The 25304-nt window shown below is 62.3% G+C and overlaps 1 protein-coding gene across 2 annotated transcripts in view; it reads right to left on the minus strand.

The window, feature by feature from the left end:
- Positions 1 to 282: 282 nt before the first annotated feature.
- SHROOM4 (shroom family member 4) overlaps positions 283 to 25304 on the minus strand; it is a 55515-nt gene continuing 30493 nt past the window's right edge. The window contains exons 2-11 of one of the 2 annotated variants that reach the window (XM_074964314.1): positions 24370 to 24521; positions 17517 to 17648; positions 13689 to 15927; positions 11659 to 11720; positions 5942 to 6625; positions 4332 to 4462; positions 3973 to 4249; positions 2810 to 2987; positions 2275 to 2547; positions 283 to 1319 (exon numbers count right to left, since the gene is read on the minus strand). In XM_074964314.1, the coding sequence (XP_074820415.1) occupies positions 1050 to 1319; positions 2275 to 2547; positions 2810 to 2987; positions 3973 to 4249; positions 4332 to 4462; positions 5942 to 6625; positions 11659 to 11720; positions 13689 to 15927; positions 17517 to 17648; positions 24370 to 24521 (4398 nt within the window). In that variant the 3' untranslated portion in view covers positions 283 to 1049. Of the gene's footprint in view, positions 1320 to 2274; positions 2548 to 2809; positions 2988 to 3972; positions 4250 to 4331; positions 4463 to 5941; positions 6626 to 11658; positions 11721 to 13688; positions 15928 to 17516; positions 17649 to 20995; positions 21107 to 24369; positions 24522 to 25304 lie in introns of those variants that run through there. The other variant, XM_074964315.1, reaches the window with a different exon arrangement.

Below are 25304 nucleotides of genomic sequence, written 5' to 3' on the forward strand. Positions count from 1 at the left end.
CAGCCAGGCAGCTTGGCAGCCAGCCAGAGGCTCATACCATTCCCTGGCCCTTGGGGGCTGCTGGTTCCAGGCCCTGCTTTGGGTGGAATGCGCAGTCCTAGCGCATGGGCCCAAAGCCAGGACTGGGCAGGAAGGTAGCGTTGGGGACAGGCTCTCCCCAGAGCTAAGGTCCCTGGCTCTGCCCCCTCCCCATTCCCGCATGCCTCTCCCCCTTCCCACAAGGCCCCTCCATAGGAAAAAAAGCAATTTAAAATACAAAAATAAATAACATTCGCAGGGGTCTCTCTCTCTCTCTCACACACACACACACACACACACACACACACACACGCGACCAGGCACTGGTATGAGACCCTCTTTGGTCGTGCCAACTGGGGTCATGGCAGTGGGGCAGCAATGCCCTCTGCCCCACCCTGCTGGTACCCCCACAGGCACCACATGAGGGGATCTTTGGGCAGGCAGCAGCAGGGGCTAGTCGCAGGGCTCTCCCGGCGAGATGTAGATCCTGCTGCAAACCTTGGCAAGGGCTGGGGAAGCGAAAGCAACATCCCCTTTGGCATGTTGAAGAGTCCAGTTTTCTTCGGCTTCCAGTTCACAGCTCCAGAAATCCCGGCCTGCTCTCCAGCAGAGCCCCTCCCACCCGGAGCGCTGTTTGCTTGGCTTTGGTGACCCGGCCCGTGGCAGGTCGGTGCTGGAGGAGATGACTAGTGCACCCTCCCCCTCTTTGGGGCTTCAGGCCGTGGCACCCTGGGAAGTGCTGAACGCCCTATTTGTGCCAGCGCCCTGCTGGATCTTGCCGGCTGGATGGCACATAGGCTCCCACTGAATTGGTGCATTGGTCGGGAGGGAGGAGAACGACGCGTGCTGGCACCATTCACCTGGGTCACCAGCTGGGAGGCTGTGGGAGGTGGCGGGACACTCCCACACACCCCTCTCTGCTCCAGGGTCCTCCAGCAGCAGCCCATGAGAAGGCCGTGGCTGTCAGCTCTAGGCCACATGACTGTGGAAGAGACCGTGGCCACATGGCCACCAGGAGTGCAGCGCTGGCACTAATAATCTCTGGGCCCAAGCAGGAGACTCTCCCTGAGACACCTGAGCTGCTCCTCCCCCAGCTTGATCTTCTCCTCCAGCTCCCGCTGCTCGATGATGAGGGCTGACTTCATCTTGACAAAGTGCTGGTAGTCCTGGAGCTGCTCGGCTGGCAGGGAGCGCGAGATGGTGCCAAACACGGCCCTCTCTCGCCGGTCCACATGCTCCTTCAGCTCCTTGGCATCCTCCAACTGCTCCGTCAGCTGCCGCTTCTTCTCCAGCAGCGCCAGCTGTTGGGGGGGCAGAGCAGGGAGCAGTGAATGCACACGGCAGACCCGCCAGAGACTTGGGGGGTCAGACACCCCCCAACCAGAGCAGTGCCTGGGTGAGACACACACCCTCCTCCCCCCCGCCCCCCCCCACACACACCAGAGCAGTGCCCAGGTGAGACATACACCTCCCCGCCCCCCTTCCCTCCCCCACACACACAACAGAGCAGTGCCCAGGTGAGATCTTCCCCTCCCCCCCACACACACGGCAGTGCCAAGGTGAGACACCCTCCCCCGCCCCCACACGCACACATAACAGAGTAGTGCCCAGGTGAGACACTCCCCCGCGCAATACAACAGGGCAGTACCCAGGCCACATAATTAATTTAAAAATATTGGAGGAAACTAGATGTCAGGGGAGACAGCACAGAAATCTGGGGAAGCTTCCCCTTCATGCACTGCCAGAATCTCAGTTTCAACCCACAGCCCCCTGCAACCCCAGCCCTGGATTTCCACCCCCCACAAGCTCTGCCAATGCCCCTCATTCCTGACTCACAGCCTCTCCTGAACAGAGGAAGAGCACCTGTCTGACCTGTGCTTTGCTAATGCAGCACTGGGGTCAAGGCACTACTAAATCTTGACCCATAGCCCTGGTGTCCCAGCCACACTTTAACCTGGTTAACCACAATCTGCCCCAGAAATTCATCCTGTGGGTCAGCTGAACACAGGATTCTGCCCCACTTCTGCCTATAGAACGTTGCTGTGCATTGTTGCAGGCACCTCTGGAGTAGGGCATTTATGTCAGCTAAGGGGATGGAGGAGGACAGATTCCTGGGGCTCCAGCAGGATCAGACCTTTGTTGCTACTTGTGACCCACTGTCCTGGTGCCCAGGCTAATGCGGTGACGTGGACGAGCTGGCATGTGCATGCCAATACAGAGGATTGTGCCCCTCCCCAGAGCATCCTCCCCACATACCTTCTCATCCTCGGTGGCCTCATGGTCCAGGCTGTTGAGGGCATTCTCCACCCGGGCCAGGCGCCCCGAGAGCGACAGCAGCAGATTCACCACCTTGTCCAGGTCTCCGATGAAGAGGCGGAACTTCTCAAACTCATTGGGTTTGCAGACGCCCTTCACCTGGCACTCCACTTCCTCCCCCAGCGCTGTGTTGGCGTTGATGTCCTCCTGGAGGCCCCGCTGCGCCTCCTGCAGCACCGCCAGCTTCCTGCTGATGCTCTCGATGAGCTGTGCCTGCGGAGGGAGAGAAATGTGGGGCAGGGGGCGGGAGAGGCGATTAAAACCCAGGGGTCATGTCAGGTGCCATGTTCATGAGAGGTGGAGCAGGGGAGCCCAGGAGTCAGGACTCCTGGGTTCTATCCCCGGCTCTGGGAGGGATGTGGGGGCTGTTCGTTAGAGCAGGAGGGGCTGGGAGTCAGGACTCCTGGGTTCTATTCCTGGCAATATCAGGTCCTAGAGACAGTGCACAATCCACATAACCTCCGCCCCACTTTACCTTCTTCTGCGCTAGCTCGTGATCCACCTCCTCCTCTGAGGTCCCCTCCGCTACCTCCGGCAACTCCTTCATCTTGTTGAGCAGCTCAGCCTTGCCCGCCGAGGTGTTGTAATAGGCTGAGTAGGAGGTGGGGCTGACGGTGCCCCCCAGGGAAGGGGAGATGGGCTGGAACTCCTCCCTGTACACATATGGCACACGGGGTCGGACACAGTACAGAGTGGAGGGAAGCTGAGCTCCCAGTTGCAGAATGAGGATGTTACTGGCAGGGACATGGGGGAATCTGCACCTGAATCCTAATGGCTCCTAACTCCACTAGGCTCTTTGAACCCTAAGCATACAATCTCAGGCCACCAGATCCCCCAATCCCTCAGCTCCAGCTTGGGGACAGGAGCTGCACTTTGCCAGATGGGGAGGAGGGGTTAGACATTGGGGGCTGAGATGCCTGTGACAGCCCATGGGTTTGCTAAGCAGCCTCAGGAGAGCAGGAGCTGGACTTGGCCAGACCCCCAGTGGCCTCTTTTGGTGCCACATGGTGCAGGTCGGTGTCAGCACTTTCTCACTGTTCTGCCTCCTGCGTCAGAGCAGCAGCAAAGCGCTGCTGGCTGCCTATGCCCAGGTCCCATGCCCGTCCCTGTCTCTGCCCCTGCAGGGTCCAGCCCAGCACCTGCTGGCTGCCTGAGCCCTGGGAGCGGGTGTGAAATTCACCCCCCCCCCCATTTAGAGCGCGGGGGGATCCCTGCAGTGTCCCCATGCCATTTAGTTGGGGATTGGTCCTGCTTTGAGCAGGGCGTTGGACTAGATGACCTCCTGAGGTCCCTTCCAACCCTGATAGTCTATGATTGGCACCCCAGTATGGGCGCACTGGGGCGGCCCGTCCCCAAGGCCACATGGAACGACCCGCCACTGCGACAGTGCAGAGGTGACACTGCAATGTTCAGCAACCACAGGGGCTGCTTGGCTGGGGACACAGGGAAATGGGCAACTGAAGGACAAAGCCCAGCAGGAGGGAACATGCTGTGATTGCTCGGGGCTCTGCAGCCACGCTGAAGAAACGTGCACAGAACATGTGACACCCCCTAATGCCCCAGTGATTGCACTAGCACCCACGAGCTACTTACACATCAACATCCAGCCCCGCCAGGAATAGCCAAGATGTCTCCTACCTTTCCTGAGCCTCAGCCTCACTCTGCTTCTCCAGCCGCCAGTCCTGCTGGTAATGGTCCTTCCACGAGCGGCGGTCCCCTGCCGAGAAGAGTTCTCCCATGACCTCGGCAGCTGTCACCATGCCAGAGGCTGGGCTCAGCACACCTGCCAGGGAGCGATCCCTGCCCGCCACGTCTCGCATCAGCTCCTCTGAGGTCATGCGGCAGGGCGGCTGCCTGCCCAGCCGGCAGCTCTCCACCTCTGCACTCTCCTGGGCCGACTCCACCTCCTCGGGGGCTACAGGAGGAGGCAGGGAGTGAGCGACCACAACTGCTACATGGGCCCATGCCACGGGAATTCACAGGGAAGTACCACTCACCCAGGCAGGGGGGGCTAGGCCGCGGGCGCTCCTGGCCCCAGCTGATCACTTGGTATTGCTCGTCCTTTACAGACCTGCCCATATCCCACCGCGGCGTCTCCTTCACCACCTCCTCTGAGGGCCCGTCTGGCCTGTAGGCACAATCCCAGAGGAAAGGTGTTAGTAGGGAGCCTAAGTAGCGTAGCAGGGCCCAGAGCTTCCAGCCCTTGGGGTACTGGGGGACACCCTCTGGGGAGCTGGAACCCCCCTGCCTCAGGGGGTGACTCTGGACTGGCTGGACTCTGGGAACAGCCTTGGCACAGGGGCTTTGCCACAAGTTTGACAAGAGTGTGTGCTGGAAAACAGCACATTTGGGGAGCGGGGCACAAAGGCAATTGCACCAGGCCTGGCTTTCAGAGGGTTCAGTCAATGTCGGGGGAGGCAGAGGGGAGCATTTCTCCCTGCGAGCTCAGCCCATCCCAGTCAGGTCCCACCCTCCCCCGCCAGCATCCAGGGCCACAGGAACCAGGCAGATGGGACATTTAGCTTGACATGCCTTGCTGGGATTTTTGGTTAAAGAGCCCCTTGGACTCAGACATCCAACACACACTTGGGAGAAGGGATCTCAGAGCTAAAGATCCAACATCCGCCCCTTCAGTGGGGGGCTGAGATGCTCCCAAGGATCCCTCCCACAGAGGTATGGAGGGCCACACTCACTACTGCTGAAGTACCAAACAAGCAGAGGAAAACACAGCCCGGGGCACGGCCCTTCTTCTCTGGCCTTTCCAGGTGCCCCTGCCATCAGGCTGGGCCCAGCAGGGGATCCACCCACCCACCACCCTCCCTACCCCTGGACATGAACAGCCTGGGCCAACAGCCCTTTGCTCCAGGCTCTTGTGAGCCATGATGGACCAGGGGCCAGGGAATCGGCAGGACAAACAGCCAGCCCAAAGCCGCCCCAGAGAGACAGCGCTCATGGGAAAGGGAACCCCCAACCCCCATGGTAAGACACATGAGAGCTGAATGGGGGCGGGTAAGGGGGGGGGGGGCCATTCCTCAGTCCCCACATGCCTCTGGCGCTGCGGGAATCAGGATCCCAGGGACAAGCCCGTCCTGGTTAACCAATCTGCTGCCAAGCAGGGCATGGATGCCAGCCTGGCTCCTCTGCCAGAGGGAAGTGGGCTGCTGGTGCTGAGCTCAGCCCCTGAGCTGCACGGAGTGATGGCACAGAAGGGCCTGAGACGGCTCCGAGGGCCATCAGCCTCTCACTTGCTTTAGCGCAGGGGTGGTGGATGGTCCAAGGCCTTGACAGCTCAGCAGCCTGCCTTACACGTGGCTGATGCCCACCAAAGCACTCCAGCCCTTGGCACAGCCCCATAGCCAGCGACTCCCAGTGAGGATGAGGTTTCTCCTCAGCAGAGAGTGGGGCAGGTGCAGTCCCCCTGACATAGGCTCAGAACAGGATGCACGCCAGGAGCCCATTACAACACTTGGGATCGGGGGCAGTGTCCAGCAGCAGCCTCGAGAGGGAACAGATCATGGTATTGAATTAAGTGAGGCCCCTCGGGGGTGAGGGGGCAGTGACAGGCCGTGGGCCCCTCCATCAGCATGAGGGGACCCAGTTTACTTGCCTGGGAGCGTCCCTGGTGCCCATGTCCAGTGCCAGTGGCTCCCGAGGCGAGACATGGCAGTAATAGTGGCTGCTCCCCTGCTCTGGCAGGTGTCCGGTGTCCAGGGATTCCTGTGGAAGGGTGCCAGGCATTCGAGGCTGTGAGACGGCCATGGGCTTGGCCGAGTCCCCAGGGAGCTTGTCCAGAGGAAGGCTCTGGGAACGCTGTCTTGCTGTCTCCATGCTGCCACCGCCCTGGTGGTGAGGCTGTTCCAGGGGCACCGCCAGCAAGGCTGAGCCGGGCCCAGCAGGCTCCAGTGGGTACAGGTGCTGGTGGGAAGCCCGGCGAGTTCTGTACTTCTCCCAGTTTGGGGGTGGGGGCCGTGGAGGGGGCGGCCCTTTCTTTCTGGCTGGACACGGAGTCATCGGGCAGGTCTCGTCTAGCTTGGCCAATGGGGCGTCTCTCCTCTCCTGGCCCTGGGCGCTGGGCGGCTCCATGTTGAGGTGGCTCTCGGAGAAGGCCCTGCCCCGGAGCGGGCGGTGGAGCAGCTCGCTTGGGCTCTCTGGTGCGCGCCGCTCGCAATCCCAAGAGAGGTCGAGAGAGGATGCGGCCCGGTAGCACGGGGGCCACGTCTGCTTGGAGCTCTCCAAGCAGGGCCGGAAGGGACCCTCCCTCTGGAAGCCGATCTCGTAGTGCGCCAGCTCGCTGGGGAAAACATTTGGGGGCAGATGCCCCCGAAACCCATTCAATCCCAGCCTGCTTCCTGCCTGGCCTGAGGATAGCTAGCGCTGACGCACCAGGCAGCCACAGGAGCCAGGAGTCAGAGAGAAACCCCTCGGGCAGCTTCTCTATGGGCCAAATCCCCACTGCCATGACAAGCCCAGCCTTGGGGCAGCTCCCAGCCCCATGCAGCCAGCGCCCAGAGTGCTGGCCTCTCACTAAGGTACCTATCCGACTCCACCCGTAGTGTCTGGGCCCCCCCATCTGCAATGGAATGGCCGTCTCATGCCCCTGGGGTGGGGGTGAGGGGGACTATTCTCCTCATGGCATGGATGAGGAAGGGAGCTGAGCTGGGATTTCCAGAGTCCTAGACCCCACACTGAACAGTCCTTCCTCTGCCTCCCCTCCCCCCACGCTGATCATAGGGCTGGGCCCAGGGCATCCGGCAGCAGCACGACCCATGGGAGCTGCCCCAGCTGGTGGTAACTGTCAGTCCCCCCCAGAGGGACAGACACAGAGCACGCTATCCCCAGCAGCATGGCCTCACTCTCCAGCCCACCCCTCGCTTGACGTCTCCATGGGCTAGGCCCAGTGGTGAATTAGCCACTGGACAAATGGGGCCCATGCCCAGGGGCCCCAGACAACTGGGGAGCCCCTGGAAAAAATGGGTGCCCCTGCCTGCCCGGTGGTCCTCAAATCCCCCAAGGCAGGGGGACCGCAGGCGAAAGGGGTGGGGAGGGGCCCCCACTTGCTCTGGCTCAGGGCCCCACAAACCCCTAATCCACCTCTGGCTAGGCCAGAAGGGTGGGAGTGAAAGACCCTGGGCTCAGCTCCCCAGCAATCCCACTGATCACAGCCCCTAACCCACCTAACTGGGTGAGCCCCAGCACCTCAGCTTCAAGCAGCCCTGCGAGAGCCTTGCTCGCAGCAGGCAGGGCAAGGCCAGGGGAGTCTGCCAGCCTTGCCACAGGCCTCAGGGAGCCTGGCACCGAACAACAGCTCTGCTGCTGCCTCTCCCCTGGACATGACACTTGTGTTGGAGACAGCGTGGTCTAGAGGGCAGAGCACTAGACGTGGACTCAGGAGACCAGGATCCTATTCCTGGCTCAGCTGGCTGACCCTTGGCCCCTCCATAGGCCTCAGTTTCCCCATCTGTAAAATGGGAACGATGACACTGACCTCCTGTGTAAAGTGCTTTACAATCTACAGAGGAGAGCTTGGCATGAGGATGATCCCTATGATACCCCATGGAAAATCCTTCCACGGAGGGCTAGACACGCAGTTCTTAGCAGCGCAGCAGCTCTGCGCAGCATGTCACATTCCCAAGGACTGAAGGTGGACAGTCCCTGGCCCTGCCTCAATCCCAGATTCTAGCTATTGCCAGACCCTCATCTCAGCACAGACTGGTGACAGTATCCCTCTGGGCCCTTCTGCTCCGTTCCCTGCTCGCCTGGTAAAGCTGCTAAACTAACTGGCTTGTTTCCTCTGGAACTGCCCTGCCAGCTGCCTTGGGAACAGGCATGTCCACATCTGGCTGCTCTTGGAATGAGGGGTAAGTTCAAAATGAACGCTAGGGGCAGGGAAACCCTGAGGGTCGGGGCTGAGATCACCAGGGCTAGGACCAGCCTTAGGAAATCCCTGACTGGACAAGGCAGAGAGCAGGTCTATTTCAGGGCAACACACTGACCACTCAGCATAACATACAACACCCTGCCGTGTGCTCTGGCTGGGCTTCTGGAAGGGCCCTGTCAGTGGGCGTCTGGCACTAATGCCCTTCAACCCCCAGCTTGTGCACAAATCCAAATCCTGCTGGAGCCAGCTCAAACGCCCGCTTTGCTGGGGCACATGGAGATGTGGTTCTCAGCTACCAGCAGGCAGAGCTGGAGACAGAGGGAAAAACTAACCCTTCCAGGAAAGCTAGAGGCAAGCCTGGGAACACAGCGAGGTGGGGACACCAGCTGGGCACACCTGGGAAAGCCTAGAAATCAAAAGGCAAAGGAACTCTGAACTCCTGTGCTGGTCTCCCCTGTCAGGCAGCCTGGTATCCTCACCCCAGCCATCTTCCCCAGTGAGGCCTTGGTCACACACAAACCTGAGTGATTCCCACCGAGGTAACCTGGCCCCGCAGTCACAACTGTAAACGTGCTTACCCCACACCGGCTGGCTCCACCTGGAAGCAGAACAGCTGTACCTGAACAAGGCACTTTCTCCCAGTACAACAGTGTCACCCTGATACCAGCCTTAGTGTATCAGCCCAAATCTCGGGCAGAGCACGGTGGACTCGCCTGGCATGTGGCTCCTGTTCCCTGGATAGCCTGCCTAGCCCTTTGAGCCTCCTCTGCTGACCCCACCTCTGGGAATGTGCTGCATCGCCTCACCCTTTGCCTCCAGTCACAGCCCAGATCCCTCCTGCAGTCTAATTCAGAGCCCATGGCATGGCCACCTCTCAGCTTCACCCACTAACCTGCCCCCCTCTCCTTAGTCCACTGCATGCAACAGAGAACTGGCTACCCCAGGACAGGGACTGACCCACCACGTCACGTGCTGCACCAAACACAGCTCAGCGTGGAAGGGCCAGACAGATCTCCAGCCAACTCTCCTGGACCAAGACCGGCGGCTTGTGTTCAACTAAGGCAGATCTGCGGGGCCCCGAAGCGTGCCTGTGTGAGAAATGCTGCAAGGCGAGCTAGGCTGTCCACAACCTTGCTCACAGCCAGCGCTGACCGGGCATGTTTCATTGTTACTTTCAAACTGTTGAAAATTACTTGAAAGGTTCAGTCCTGGCCCTCGGCTCTTAGCAGGGTCCACATGGGAGGAGGCACAGGGCAGAGGACAGGCTGTTTGCTTTGCCTTAGCTTGGCTTTCCACAGTGCCTGCCGAGCATTTGGGATTTCGCTTCCAAACCAAAATCAGATCTGGGAAATTTAGGTTGAGATTTTAAACCAACAGATGCCTAAAACTCAGCCCCTCCAGAGTTCGGCACCAAGACTTTTAGTGGGACTCCTGCTCCTAAATCCCTTAGAATAATCTAACTCCCCAATACCAGGGCTGATTTTAGCCAGCCTTTCTGGATTACAGTCTATCATCTGCATTGTAGGGGTACCTGGGAGGCTCTTCAGAACCCAGGCTAACGGAGCAGATCAGTGCTCTGCACTCTTGAAAATCAGCTGTTATTCAGGGCCCAGATCCTCACAGATATTTCGGTACCTAACTCCCATTGATGTCAATGGGAGTTAGGGGCCTAAGGACCTCTGGGGATCTGGGCCCAGGCACCTCAGTAGGATTTGGGGCCCTAAGCTGTGGATTGCCCTTTTGAAAATCTTGGCCCAAGATGACAACATTCTCAGTGTTTCCCTGCTTGGCTGTGCAGCCTTCATGTGCTCAGTGTGGGGATTTACTGGCGCTCATCTGCCTGGAAACAGCACTTCAGGCACCTCCTTGATGGGTGGAAGCTCACCACAAATCACCACAGCCAGGGCTGTACCAAACGGCTATCCTGGCAGGGAATCCTGCTGACAGAATCCCCAGGCCTCCTGCAGAAGCAGCACCCTGGGAAGCCCCAACAGCAGGCTGCCTGCCTGTCCCAGACACTGAAACGGTGAGGCCCTAGTTAGACTCTGGTGATCCTATGGATTGTGAGAGCGTGTGCGCGGAGACATGGACTCCTCCTGGCTCCTCGGGGCTGACGGCTGGGCCGAGGTTAAAAAGGGCCTTTCAGCGCTGGCAGCAAGGCTGCAGGTTTCTCTGGCCATGTGCCCAGAGCTTTGTTGTTGGGTTCGTGAGAGAAGCAGCAGCACGACCCAGGTGCCAACCCTGTGCCCTGGCCCATAGCACTGCATGCAGAGCGGCTCCCCGGGCACAGTCACTCCCATGGGCCAGCTGGCGATCCAGGGAGGATCTGTGGGCTTGGAAGCCAGATCTGCTATGGTGTCCACCCCGCCACCTCACAGCTCCGGCAAAGCAGGAAACAGCTTCCTCTGAGCCCCACAGTGCAAGCCCCACTGGCTGTCCTGTGCAAGGAGGTGCTGGCTGCTGGAGCCTCCTGTGCTCTGGATTGGCCCAGGCACGCTGCTTAAGAAAAAACACCTGGAGGCTGTCAGTGCAGCTGGGCAGATCCCTGGCTTGCTGCTGCTAACAGACCCTGCTGTGCACGCCTGGTCCCTTGCCTAGCTCCCGGTTCCTGGCCCAGCTCTGCTCCGTGTCCTTGGTCCCTGCTCCGCTCCTGCCCTCTCACCCAGTCTCAGCTCCACTGACCCTGCTTCAGCTGGCTCACTTGGCTCCAGCCTGGCACAACTCATCGACTTGAGTTCAACCTGCTCCTACAACATGGCACTAGCATGGGCTGCTGCTCCTGGCCTGGCCCCCCAGCCTGCACTTGGACCATGTCCCCTCCACGCCAGGCTCAGCTCGACCCACTCCCCACAGCTGGGGCCCTAACACCAGGGCCACATGGGATGGCCCCAGCTCCAGCACAGCTAAAACATGCTGGGAGACACCCCCACCCTTCGTGTGGCCCCCACCACGGCCTGCAGCACATGATACCCCCAGCCCGGGCTGCTAACTCAGGACCCCGGCACTTTCTGGGGCTTCTTCCTCAGAGCTCTCATCCCCTTGTCTACCTTCAAAGCCTTGAACCACCACAGGTGCTCCCCGCTGGCCAGGAGGGACCCCTCTCCTCCATCAACAGCACCCCGGAGGGGGGAGCAGGTAGGAGCCTGGGCTGGTGATGGGAGCAGCCCCCCGCCATAGCCCAACCGAGCAGGTACTGCAGGGCAGGGCCACTGCCCCACCCAAGCCACCAGGCCACCACTTGGAAGTGGCAGTGTCCCAGCAAAGTGTTTGGGTGAGCTGAGTGCTGGGGACTCCATCCGGGGTGCACGGGGCTCTCCATGAGATCCAGTGTCACAGGCAGCCTCTGTCCCCTTTGCTGGCTGGCCATTTTATCGGTGACCCCACACCCCAGCCCCACATCAAAGGCTCCTGCCAAGTAGGAACCTGCCCCCCCCCGCAGCCCTTACCTCACTGACTGGCTGCCCTTCCTGTTTATCACCCCAGGCTCCCACTCCTCCAGAGGAAATTCCTGCAAACAAGAATCAGAGGAGTGAGATGGCCAGGACGAGCTGCCCGCCCCTCCCACTGGTGCTCTCCAGCCCCCCACCCCTCACATCCCAGGAGCAGGACAGGGGCTATTTTCCGCTCACAGTCCCAAAGACCAGGGCAGAGTCTCAGCAAGGAAACGCATCGTCCTGGCAGCCAGCTTAGCGCTCGCCACCCCCCACCGCCCTCCCGTAGAGCCACAAACCTGCTGAGCCTGTTTGCCCTCCCTCCGTGGGGCTGGGCTGCAGGGCTGGTTCCCAGCTGCTGCGGAGGGACTGCACTGGGGAAGGCTCCCTGGGCAGTAGAGCTTCAGGGCTCGCACTGGCTCACGCAGGCAGCTCCGGCCACCAAAGCGCAGCAGGCCAGGCAGGTCCTGTCAGAGCCCGACAGATATGGAGCTGGGCGGGGCATGAGAGGGAGAGCCGGGCAGGCACCAGGGCCTCAACCCAGCCCTCAGGACACCAGCCCCCTTGGGGTCTGAGGCCCTGCCAGGAAACGACACCCCCCACCCATCCCTCTTGTCTCCAGTCACCCCCAGCCAAGGGCCACCAACGTCCTGCCACTGCCAGCAGCCTGCACTGACAGGAGAGCGTGACGCCCCCAGGAAGGACGTGTGACACAGCAGGGCATAGCCACAAACAGGCCACTGGCAGGATGGTGCCAGCTGGCACGTGGATGGGTGGTTGGCAGGGGCGGGGGGTCAGACAAGGCAGATTCAGCCAAACAAAAATGTGTGGCAGAAACTCTCTGGGGTCCGGGATGGAATCTAGGAGAGGTCAGAACAGCCAGCAGCCTGGCAGGTGAGGCACCCACCTGGGACATGGGAAACCCGGGTTCAAGTGGCTGCTCTGAATCAGGCACCCTTGAACCGGGGTCCCCCCCGGTGAGCGTCCTGATGCCAGGCTGCAGCTCTCTCAGGCTCTGGTCTGCAGACAGCGCTGGGTTTAACAGAAATACAACCACAATGCTTCTTGTGCCGGAGTCTTGTTCTCCAGCCAGCTCTGCCAGCCAGCAATGCCAAGGTGCCCAGCGGCTACATGGGCTGCCATGCAGCCCTCTCCCATGCTCATGCCACCCCAATGGTATGGGGACACATGGCAGGGTGGGAGGAGGAAGGGCTGATGGGCACAGCGTCACCATTTGTGAGTAATCCCCTGGCTAACGCTCCCCGGCTGTGCCCCCAGGCCAGGAGAGACAAAGCTCCATCCTGCCCTGGCTCAGACCCACCGCTTCCCTCCCTGGGCTCCCGCTGCCCTGGCCCGCAGCTAGCAGTCTGCTGGCCAGGGGGGCACAGCCATGAGGATCCTGACTCCTCACCCTCCCCTCTCCACCAGTGTAGGAGCAGCACTTAGGGGTGCCAGAGGGACACCGGCTGCCTGCTCCAGGCTTGGCAGGGGCATGTGTGGCAGGGGGCAAGGGGGTCCCCATGGCACATTTCTGGAGAAGGTTGAGTTAAACACAAATGGCAGGGGATGCCAGTCGCTGTCCTGGCAGAGGTGGGCAGGTCACAGGCAAGGGGTACACAATTCCTCCCACACACACCAGGCATGTGCCAGACAGACCCCCTTCCCTAAGCTGGGGAACCACTGGGGATCAAATGCAGTCACGCAATACGCATTTTCCCCTGTCCCCTACTGCCTCCCAGGAACTCTGCCCCTGCCCTGCTCCAACACCCCCTGCCCCACAGCTTCAAACAGCCTGGGAGGGGACTGGTGCCTCCTGCTGTCAGTGGCTGGCATGGCGCAAAGGGCTCAGGGTGAGGCAGGGTGAAGGAGGCAGCAACTCCTAGCGTTTAAGCAGGGTTGGCTCCCCATCCCCAGGGACAGACAGACAAATCCCCCTGACAGCCTTCCCCTGCACCTCTCCACAAGCTGATACTCAGCCGGGCCAGGCTCAGCCACATGGCCCGCCCACCTGGCACCAGGGACCGCTTGCAGGGAGGATCTCTTACCGGCAAGAACGCCTTCCTCCCAGGCCAGGGCTCGCTCTCCTCCAGAGCCTTGTGGGGAACAGAGCAGCAGCAGTCAGAGCACCGTGGCACCCAGGGGTGGGGGTGGCAGCGGTAGCCATGGTGGCTGGGCTGCATGTTCCTCTGCAGCAGTGTGGGGCACATGTCGCCGGAGCAGTAGAGGCAAGGCTCGCAACGCAGTGGGGCCGTCCCGGCACAGGCCCGGGCAAAGGGCCGCAGGTACTCGAACTCGGCATGCCGCGGGAGGCCGGCATAGCACACAGGCGGCTCCAGGCAGCACTCAGAGTAGGCGGGGAGATTCTGCCGCCCAGGCGACAGGGGTGGGTACGATTGGTCCACGGAACGGCGCCGCAGCTCCCGGCACTCAGCGCTCAGTGGCTGAAAGGCATGCGGCTCGGCTGCCTTCGGCCGGAAGCTGGGGGGCTTGCTGTGCCGGGCCGGGAGGCGCCCCACGCACCTGCTGGTCTCCTCAAAGAACTTCCTCCGGTCAGCAAAGGGCAGCAGGACAGCATCCTCCGCCAGACGCAGCGGGGAGGCAGGCGCCTCCGGCCCCTTGGCGTACGCCTCCCCAGGGCTCAGGGCCTGCTGAAGCTTGTGCTCTGGAGACCACCGCCACCGGCCCCCAGCTGCCGGAGCCCTGTGCTTCTCCCTGTCGGGGGCAGGGGGGCTGGGGCCTTTCCGTGCAGACTGGGGGGTGGGGGCACTCCTGTCAGCTGGGCAGCCGGGGCTCCTGCCAAGTTCCCCAGCAGGCGCCACACCCGACGTGGGGCTCAGACACTTGGCTCTGGCTCGTGCCATGCCTGAGCTAGGCAGCCTGCCCTGTGGCAGGGCTGAGGAATTAGGAGGGCTCTCACACGGCTCGTCAGTCTCCTCCACTGGCTCCTCCCCGCACAGCAGAGCCACAGAGCCCTTGCTCTTCTGCAGCTGGGCCTTCCTCCTCTGGATCTCGTTGCGCAGGTTGGTGGCGAAGCGCTCGCTCCGGCGCCGAAGCTGGGCCGATCGCTGATGAGAAGGGCCCAATTTCCTGGCACATGGCCTGCTCTCCCCGGACTCCTTCCCCTCCTCCACCAGTGCCTCGGAGCTGCATGTGGGGATCAGGCCAGCAGGCTGCGGAGGTGTGGCTGACTCACCGGGGGTGCTGCAGGATCTCTCCAGCTCTGGGTAACACCTGTACGGCCCCTGGCTGTGGCAGGAGTCCTGGGCCCAGCTGGGGGAGTGCTGGGCTTGTGTCGTGTGGTCGTCAGCCCGGTCTGTGCCCATGGCCGGATCCCCGCACAGCTGCTCTTTGGCATCCTCTGTCTGTCGGCCAGGGCATGGCTGCTCCAAGTGCAGCGGGTTCACAGTCCATTGGTGCCTGTCCTGCACCTGGGTATCCCAGCAGCTGCTGCCTGTGGCTACAGTCAGGGAGCGCAGCTGGGATGCCAGCAGCTGCTCAGGGGCGCTGTGCCGGTGCCCCTTCCGAGGAGATGGGGGAGGGTCACCGTTGGTGCCTGGCTCTCCTTCGTGGGCACCGTTGTCCTGGCACTGCCCACGAGCAGTTCCGTGGGGATGCTCTGTGCTCTCCCCTAACAGCTGCTCCATGTCCAGGTGGGAGCTCAGCATGTAGTACTGGTCGGCAGACAGGTGCTCCTTCGGATGGCCTCCAACCCCCTCGGGCTCCTTGTCTCGCAGGCACAGCGAGGTGTCCGAGGTCCACCTGCCCGGCAGGTGCAGGACATCGGCGGGCGCGGAGGCCCGGCGTCGCTCGGTGCCAGCCGGCTGGGGGTTGGAGGCCCGGAGGCTGTCCCTCCTGACGGGGGGCTGGGGAGGGGCGCCTGATTTGGAGGAGCCTGACAGGTTGCTCTCGTGGGGGCACGAGGAGGGCCTGGCGTTGGGTGCCAGGTGCCCACACAGCTGGCAGGAGACATCTGCCCCCTCACTGCCTGTCTGCAGGTAGCGCCCCTCCTGGGCTCGGCTGGGGCCCAGGCCTTGGAGGATGGAGTCTGTGGAGGAGGTCTCCTCGGGGCGCAGGGACAGGGCATAGTCCGAGGCGTTGGAGCTGGCTGAGAAGGAGCTGTAGGCAGAGTCACGTTTGTTCTGGTACATGCTCTGGTCCACGGGCGAGAGGCTGCCCTCGTAGTAGGTCTGGCTGGGCGGGTCCAGGCTCTCCATGCTTCCAATGGAGCTGCTCTTCTCTGTGCTGCAATGGCGAGACAGCTGGGCCCACTGCAAGGACAGGTCACTGGAGAGAGACACAGCAAGTGTGAGCGGCACCGGGCAAACATCCTCCCCCCCAGCGCCATGGGCAGAGGAAACCCGGCCTGTGCCGCATGGTGCCATTCACAGGCCAGGTATAGACCAGATGCCCCTTGGCCCAATGCACCCCTCAAACACCCCAGCTCTGCAAGCTCACACAACACTGGCAAGCTCCTGGGCAGCTCCCCTGCCACGGTCAGGAAGGAGTCGCTCCCCTGTGGGCACTGCACAGGGGGCCCAGGGGGGAGTGGGGCAAGAAGCTGGTGCAACAAGGGGTGGGGCCTCCTGCCTGCCCCCACTGGGGATGGTTGGTTCCAGCCTTGCCCTGGCCCCACCGTGGGCAGGGGCTGCCTGCATCAGGTATCTCCCTGTTCGGTGGATTAAGTGGTGGGCAGAGCCAGGTGATGCTCCCGGAAGCATCTGCATCTGCCCATCCCAGCTCCGCTCGTCTCACTGCCCTTCACCCAGCCCCAGGATGCTAGTTCCTATTCCGAGGCGACAGGGGTCGCAGCCAGAATTACTGCACATAAGTGAGGGCAGGATTTGGCCTGCAGGGGGAGGGGAGGGGATCCACTGGGCCCGCAGCATGCTCTCGCCTGTCCTCTGAGACTGTGGGCAGTGTGGCATTCGCAGCCCCCCACTTAGCCAAGACAGCTGGGATTTGTGAGCTCCGTGCTCGCAATGCAGCCAGCTCTGGCCCGCCACCCTTCCTGCTCAGGAATCGGAGCTCAGCAGAACAAACCAGAGCTGGAAAAAGGGGGGAACCATCCCCAGGGAAGACAGGGAGACAGCCACGGAACAGGGCAGTTCCTCCTGTCAGAACGGGCCTAGGGGGCCCTGTGGCAGTGCCAAAGGGCCCCAGTGGGAGGCGGGGCAGCAGCCAGCCAGGCCAGCAGGGGAAGAACGTGCTGAGCTTGGAGACAACCCAGACCAAGGTGGAAAATTCCAGGGTGAGACATGCACTCATGCTGGGATAAAGCGTGCTCTGGAGAGCTGGCTAATGGCGTGTCACAGGGGCCATGTGGCCCTCTGGTCCGAGCCCTCTGTGTCGCAGCAGGACAAGGATGTTTTCCCCACAGCCCAGGCACAGAGAACACTAAGGCAGAGCTCAGCCAGGGAACTGAAGGGCTAAAGACACGGTGACAAACGGGTTGCATTACCCCGAGGGCCAGGGTGACAGCAAAGCTCACATCTAAGGGACCTGCTCCTGGGCAGCTCTGGGGAGCATGGCTGGCCTTAACTCTGCCCTCTGCAATCCTCCAGGGAAGAGAAATGAGTCCAGGCTCAAAATCAGCCTCAGCTAACCCGGTGCCACCTATGCCTGGCTGGCAACCAAGCGGCCATTGCTGGGCCCCGGCCCAGCACCGGAGGCCCAGAGGCAGCCCAAGGCAGGGGCTCCAGAGGTGGGGAGCAGCTAGCTTGGGTCTGGATTGCTCCAGCAAGGGGGCATTTTAGAGCCAGGCACCTGCCAGGGCTCCTCCACCCAGAGGGCTCTCAGGTGCCCAGGGCAGCGAGTCCAGGCAGGCAGAGCCAGTGGCACACACTGGGCTACACCCCAGCTGCTGTGGGACTCACCTGGAGTCACATCCTGAGTGCCAAGACAAGCTGAAGGCGTCGGAGGGACAGTGCATGGTGGCAGCCTCGGTCCGGACCTCTGAGAGTTTGGCCAGGTGCCAGGAGTGGGGCCTGATGACGGGCACGTTCCTCCTGCCAAGAGCAGCACAGAGCCAAGAATGGAGAGGAAACCGGGCTGAGGCATTGGGCTGAGCTCACTTCCTGGAGAACTTCCTGTCCCGTCCTCCACAGAGAGGCTTCCTTAGCAGAATGGACGGGACATCCCGGAGGAGTTCCCCATTAGCTTACTGGGGTCTTTGGGGGCGTCCTCTCTCACCCTGTGTCTGCCCAGCCCAGAGGATGGCATCCCACGCTCCCCATCCTGGGGGAGCTCCCGTCCCTCTGAGCGAAGGGCTGGGAGCTGCTGGCACGCGGGGGTGGGGAGTGGGTGCCTTCCACCAGGCGGACAAAGCCATCGAGGGCACGGAAGCCCTTTCTCCAGGCTGCCCCTCATGGCTCTCCCCACTCCTGCCTCTCTGCCAGCAGGGCCAGGGATCTGCTCCCCACCAACTGAAACAATGGGGGGACCCCTCCCCCCACAACATTCCAAGAGGCAGAGGAGGAGCCAGCGCTATTGGGATAAATGCCCCCCCCACCCTTTGGGTGATGAGAATTTCAGTCCCCATTCTCCCCACGCACTGCACCTTCCCTTTCCAGCACAGTACCCCAAAGCCTGGGATATCCTCAAGCCCCAGCTCCTGGAGTCATGGGATTATGCTCGGCCCTCAGTGTGAGATTTTGAAAAACCAGGTTTTAGCCCTGGTGGCTGGGAAGAAGAGCTGGCGAAGGGGCTCCACCAGGCTCAGACGCCAGGAGACGGAGGAACCAGCTTCGGGTCTAACACCTAAATTTTAAGCCAGTCTCATGATTTCTGCGGGCTGGACTCATACTGGCTGAGTGCTGGGGATTATCCAGGCAGCCCCACCCCCACCCTCTATGGGCATTGCTCCAATAGGTAGGACAACTTGGAAAGTCGGGCTCATACCAGGAAGCCAGGGCAGGGCCCTAAATAAAGATCCCAGCCACCTCCACAGAGCACTAGCCCAGGCCTGGCTCTGGATGGCAGGGGGCAGAAGTCAGGCAAATCCCCCCAGTAATTCACAGCCTTGGGTGATCCCATGGGGAGACTGGGAGCCCTCTGACTGCCACTGGGCTACCAGGGTAGGTAGCCAAACTGCCACCCACAGGAGCACCCAGACTTGCAGCACCCTGCCCCCACAGAGCAAACAGGGGCATTTTAGCTGGGCCTGGCTGCACACACAAGCTCTCCACCAGCAGTACAGGGTCCTGCACCGCACTCACAGGCCAATGGTGGGATTCGACCCCAGGCTCCCAGAGCCAGGCCAAGAGACTCCCTGCGATGGCACGTTACTGCTGCCCCAGCCTGAGCATCCCGACAGCACGTGGGGTAGGGCAGGGTGCTGGGGGACGAAGTGGCATGGAGGGAAGGAGACAGAGGAGTCAGCATGAACTATGTGCTGGCTGAGTTGGCTTTCATCCCCCTTCCCAGCCCCTGGGCCTGCCACGCACAATGCCCCACGGGGGGAGGGAAGGGGACTCTCAGCAGAGCCTTGGAGCTGCTCAGTGCCCCAGAGCCCTACACAACAGCGTCACACCCTGGTTCAGCACAAGCCCCGCGGCCCAGGCTAAACTGAACAGAAACCAAGGTCCAGCACGGTGCGACACAATGAACAGGAGCAAGGGGAAACTGACACCAGAAGGACAGGGCTGGGAGCGGGAACCAGCCGGGTTCCCAGCACAGGGCCGTGCTGTGCTATTAACAAATGCTGCAGGAGGGAGCAGCCAGGGGGAGAATGACTTCACGCCAGGCCAGCCCAGCCCCTCAGGGAAGAAGTGGGCCCTGCAGAGCCGTCTCCCTGCTCTCCGGGGCGAGGGACTTGGGATCCCAATCCCGGAGACGCTGACGTGCAGGCGGTGCCGGGCGAGAAGTGTAGAGGAAGCTGTTGTATGGGGGTCAGGGACCGCGTGCTGATAGCATGGCAATAATGCCAGGATTTATGGGCTCCGTGGGGTCGGTGCCAGGCCAGCACAGCAGGACCGCACAGTTGCCCGCTCCTGCGGGGAGACGTGCTCCTGGCAGGCGCACAACTTGGGGGGGGGGGGGGAGGGTGTCAGAATCACCCCCAGGAAGCCCAGAGGGTAGGCTCAGTTGTTCCACTACAGGGCACCACATGAGTCCTGTGGCAGCCCAGCCCAGTGAGGGATGGGCACAGAAAGCTGTGCCAGGCCACATGGTGCCATGGCGCAGGGGCTGGGGGCCCAGCCTGGAATGCCCTGACCCGTCCCTGCACAGCCATGCACCACCACTGTTAGCTGGCACTGAGCAAGGAACCGCTGGCACATGGCCTGGCGCCCCAGTGCTGGCCCTGAGCCCCTGGCTCCTCCAGGAACAGCCGCCCAGTCTAGGCTTCTCCAAGCAGCTGCGTGCCCCAGACGTTGCCTTTGGTCTGATCTGCAAGGGCAGCCCCTCATCCAGCTGCAGACCTCGGGGGATAAGGCCGAGGTGCCCATGCTGCCCAGTCGAGGGCAGTACCAAGATCAGAGGGGGTCTTGCTGAGCCCTGCAGGTTGCATCCTGAGTTGTGAGGGGAGGCAGAGATGACTGCAGCAGCCAGCCACGGGCAAGCCACAAGCCCCTTGCCAGGCCTGGAAAGACAGGGCGCAGTGCAGGGGAACATGCCACTTCTCAGGAGACCCTGACTCCACCCAGACTGGCATTGAGTGAAACGGGCTTCAAAAGCATTAGGAACCTTAGGGGCTTGGCTACATCATGAAACTGTCCCACGACTGGGCAAGACCAGCTGCTTCTGTGTTGTGTGAGGCAGGACTGGGACAGAGGGGTGGTGGAGGGGGGGCCTGGGCTCTGGCAGAGCTGTGTGTGTGGGGAGCCATGGGCTGGGAGAGCAGGGGCTATGGGTCGGGACTGAGGGGCACCAGCAGAGCTGTGTAGAGAGGAGCCCAGGGCTGGGCTAGCAGGGGACTGTGGTTTGGGAGTGAGGGGCACCGGCGGAGCTGGGGTGGAGCCCAGGACTGGGCTAGCAGGGGGCTGCAGATCGGGAGTGAGGGGCACCGGCAGAGCCGTGTGCTCAGCATGGGAGTTACAGGAGGTGATGCTCTGTCAGGATTCAGGCACACTCCAGTGGGAGAGGGGGCAGGTGCTATGCAGGGCCCCAGAGAAGAGCTGTCTGAATGCCGCAGGACAAGCAGTGCTGGGGAGCCCGAGCTGTGCCCCACGTCTCCTGCAGAAGTTGCCAACTTCGGCAAGGCACAAGCCAAGAAGCAGGGCATCCATCCTTCCCCATGTCCCACTGGGCCTGGCTCCCTCCAGGGCAAACCAGGCTGCTCCCCAGAGATAGGCTGTAAGGGGCTATCAGTGCCAGGAGCCAGTGGAGCCCTGCCAGCCCAAGGCCCCGTACTCACCATGGATGCGGGATTCCAGAGAGATCTGGGCTGGGTGTCCCCAAAGACTAGAGCGTTGCGTCCCTCGTGGCCGACCTGCTGCCCCTAACGCCTCCCGCAGGAGCACAGCCCAACCCCCCCGTGCTGTGGAGCCACGAGCCTGGGTGCCACATCAGACCACATAGACAGTGCCCTCGCTCGCTGGCTGTGCCACACGAGGCAGCCTCTGCTAGCACTGTGGCTGCCGACCCCAATCCCAGTGCTCTCCGGGAGTCTTTGCCGGTCCGGAGAGCCCCACCCCCAGGTCCAGCGGCCAATCGTCTACCTGCTCCCGGGCACCCGCAGCAGCCAGGAAGGGAGTGAGGAAGCGATGTTCAGGGGAGATAAGCTCTGGACAGCAAGGAATTCGCTGCCATATGGGAGAGAAAACAGGGAGGGAGCTGGCTGGGGCTGGAGAGCATCCCAGGGCTTCCTGGCTCCGTGAGTAGCCATGAGGAGGAAATGGGACAGCGGGCAGGAGCAGAGCCGCCAGCACCAGCCCCGCTGGCCCAAGAGCCCCACACTGAGTCAGTGGGACCAGCAGGCTCCCAGACAGGCCCCTGCCCTGCTCCTCGCAAGGGACTCAGATCCCAAGAGTCATTAGCGCCCTGGAGGAAAGGGGACCATCCTTGCACCCACAGGCTCTCGGCCAAGACGGGCTGTCCTGGGGATCAGGGAGTATTTCCAGCTGCAGGGGAGAGCAGGGCCTATGCATGGCCTTAGTGCTCCCCTCCTCTTCCCAGTAGCTGCTTCCCACAATGCCAAGGGCCACAGGGCTAGAGAAGGGATCTCTGGCTGGCATGCCCAGGGGCTGCCTTTGCCAACATCTCCCGCAGCCATTTGTGAGGGGCCACGGCTGCCCCACAAGGCAGCACGAAGCCGCCAGGTCACCTTCTGACCAGGCAGGCCAGCCAGGCCCTGATGTCAGGGTGCACCCAGCACCCTGTCCCAGGGAGACCCCAGCCAGAGTTGGGGAGGCTGTGGGCTCTGCCCGGGGACTCGCTCCAGCACTAGTGCTGATTGCAACAAAACAAACCACAACAGCTGCAGCCGCTTCCCTGCCCGAAGCAGCTGGGCTTGGCTGCCCCCCACCACCGGCCCTCGCCCTCGCACAGGAAGCCGTGGGAAGAGCCCGGGAAGAAGGAGGTCACAGGGGGGTGGAGATTGGAAGAGATCAAGGGGAACAGGCAGCCCTGCAGCCTCAGCTCTGGGGAGGGTGGCAGGGCCAGGTGGGTTAGGGGAGCCCTGGCAGGGGGCAGGAAACGTGGCTGGAGCCTTGAAAGCCAGCTCAGCTCAGAGCTCGGGGCCAGGGTCATTTCACCCTCCCCCAATCCTCCAGCCACAGGTGAAGCTCCCCGGGCAGAGCCCCCAGCCCATGTCACTGGCACTGAGCAGCCCCACAGCCGCAGCAAGCGCCGGGTTCTGCGGGCTGATCTGGGCTCATCGGGGAGACCTTCTGGCCCAGGGAAATGGTTCCTCGGGGGGCAAGGGGGCACTGTGGTCAGAGATCCTGGGTCCCTTGGGGCGTCCCCTCCCAGCCAGTGCCACACGTCTGCAGCTATCTCCCTGCCTGTGGTCGAGGGATGGAGCATGGGGATCCTGGCTGCGCTGGCCCTGGCAGGAGAAGCCAATGGGCCATCCCGAGTCCAGGGGCTCCTCTCCCCAAGCAAGGAGCCCTGCTGCCGCAGTGCTCAGGAAAGGCTTCGGGCCCAGACTTTGGGTGCCAGCCCCAGGGCAGCCACCCCTCCTGGGAGTGGCGAGGGTCTGGGGCTCAGCAAGGAGCCATCCCTGACACCACGCCAGGGCTCTGGGGCCAACAGACTGTGCTGTGTCCTGCCCCACACCCCCAATCCAGGCACTTCTAAAGGGTAGAAAACAGTCACATTCCAGCCACCAGAGGGCAGCAGCGGCTCAGGCTGGGAGCACCATAGGACAGGAGGGCCAATGCCTACCCAGTCCCTGGTTGGGGCTCACCAGGCCTGGAACCGGGGGTCCCTACTGAGCCAGGGCCCCTTACAGCCAGGAGCAGGGGCCTTTCCTAGGTCTCCAGTACACAGGAATCCACACCCAGGCCAGCCTCTTCCGGGGCCCATCACCTGGGTATTTGGCATCGCAGGAGCAAGCTGAAACAGTCAAAAGGCTTTAGGGCTCCCTGGGGCTGCACAGCCCAGAGCCCTGCCCAGGCAGAGACCCATCTCGGCCCCCATACACCAGAGCTTGCTGCTGGAGCTCAACCGAGGCTGCCTCCCTCCCGGCAGGGGCATCAGGAGGCCCAAAGGGGCAAAGGGCCCTGGCTCCAGCCAGGCCTTCCGCCCAAGTCCTCACACTTTTGCCAGCGCCCCAGGGGGTGGGGGGGCAGGGGTGCCCTGCCCAGCTTCCTGGACCCCTGCCCAAGAGCTCAGCCACTATTAGGACAGTAAGACCCCCCGCGGCTAGACTCACCCACCCCAAATAAAGGGGGCAGGGCACTGGGGGTCTGGAGATAAGGTGGTGCTGGGGGTCAGCCCCAGGGCTCTCAGAGCAGAGAGGAGACAGACACACCTGACTGCTGGAGGAAGGGGGGGTCCGACCCCCACTGCTCCCCCTCCCTGGGTTTGGGGCTCAGGTGCCTCCAAAGAGACAGGCTGAGCAGGGAGGGGGTTGTGAGGGGTTCCTGAGCTGCCCCCAGCTAGCAGGGGAGCCTGGGCCTGCTGTGGGGAGTGGGGGGCCCAGTAGAACCAAACAGGGGCCAGGAGGCTCCACGTGCAGGAGAGAGGTAACCCGGCTCATTGCCCCTCTGTAAATGGGGAAAGCCCGACATACACCCCCCACAGTTTCCCCCAACCCCCTGCCCTCACCTGCTGGGACAGCCCTGCTCAGAGCGTCTCCTCCCCAATCCCCAGGTGAGGTGGCCTGGCGGGGACTGGCAGAGAAGGGAGACAGGGTCCCATGGCCCCCCCTGCACAGCAAGGCAGTGAGCCAGGCACACACCCCGCCCCCAGCCACATGCTCCTAGCCATCCCCAGATGCAGCCTCTAGCCTGGAGCCCTAACTCTGGGCAGTGAGTGCGAGGGGGCTGGGGCTGCCGGGGAAACGCCACTGCTCTGTTCTCTCCCCTGACTGGGCCGGACGGGGCCTGACAGCACCCAGACATACCAACCCAGGGCCCAGTCAGCTCAGCCCCTCGCTGCCCCCCAGCATCTCTGGGGGGGGGACCCCTCCTTACACTGCTGCCACCTGGATTCTCCTACGGTTCTCCCCTCTGCCCACAGGGTGTGGCCCTCCCTGGGGCCTGGAGACCCCCAGCAGGGCTGGCTCTAGGACAATTCACCCACTCTCCATGCTAGGACAGACCAGCCAGGGCCTCGCTCTCCTACCTCCTCACAATCATCTTCAGCGTGCGATAGGAGCCCTTGATGAGGACGAGCGCCTCCTGCCGGGAGCCGTACAGCGGGGTGCCGTTGATGTTCACCAGCTCGTCCCCGGGCCGCATCTTGCGGGATAGGGCCGCCTTACCCCCATCTTCAACCTAGGCACAGATCCAAGACAGCCCAGATGGTCAGATGGGCCGGGCACTGCGCTCACCCGCGCACAGAGGGGTGTGGGGCGGCCAGGCCCTTGATTTCTGGGGATACCCCAGTGCCCTGGCCAGTGACGCAGGGAACCCGTTTCAACACATCCAGCTGTCCAGCCCTCACCGCGCCCCCCTGGCACCTCTCCTGCCTTCGAGGGGAGCCCGAGGCCCAGCTACTGTAGGACAGAGGTCTCATGGGATTGGGAGTTCACCAAACGATGGGGGTGCCAGGGCCACGAGGCCAGAGCTTGGAACACACCATGTCCATAGAGATGTCCCGCCAGGAACCTTTAAGGTAGGGAGCAGGGTGGTGCATATATTGTGGGGGCTGGAAAGTCATTGCGGGAGTCAGGGCCTGAAGGCCTCCAGGTGACAGCCCCCCTGCTGCCAACCCCTCCCCTTCACCCCTACATCCCCATTCATAGGGTTGCCAGGTGTCCTGTTTTCAACCAGAATGCCTGGTCGAAAAGGGGCCCTGACGGCTCCGGTCAGCATTGCTGACCAGGCCATTAAAAGTCCAGTTGGTCACCTGCAGCAGGGTGGGCAGGGTGCCTGCCCGGCTCCGCGCAGCTCCTGGGAAGTGGCCGGCATCTCCTTCCGGCTCCTAGGCATAGGTGTGGCCATGGGGGCTCCATGCACTGCCCCCGCCCTGAGCGCTAGCTCTGTAGCTCCCATTGGCCGGGAACCGAGGACAATGGGAAATGCGGGGGCGGCACCTGCAGACAGGGGCAACGCATG

This window comes from Natator depressus, chromosome 9 (genome assembly GCF_965152275.1).
Source record: "Natator depressus isolate rNatDep1 chromosome 9, rNatDep2.hap1, whole genome shotgun sequence".
Lineage (NCBI taxonomy): Eukaryota > Metazoa > Chordata > Testudines > Cheloniidae > Natator > Natator depressus.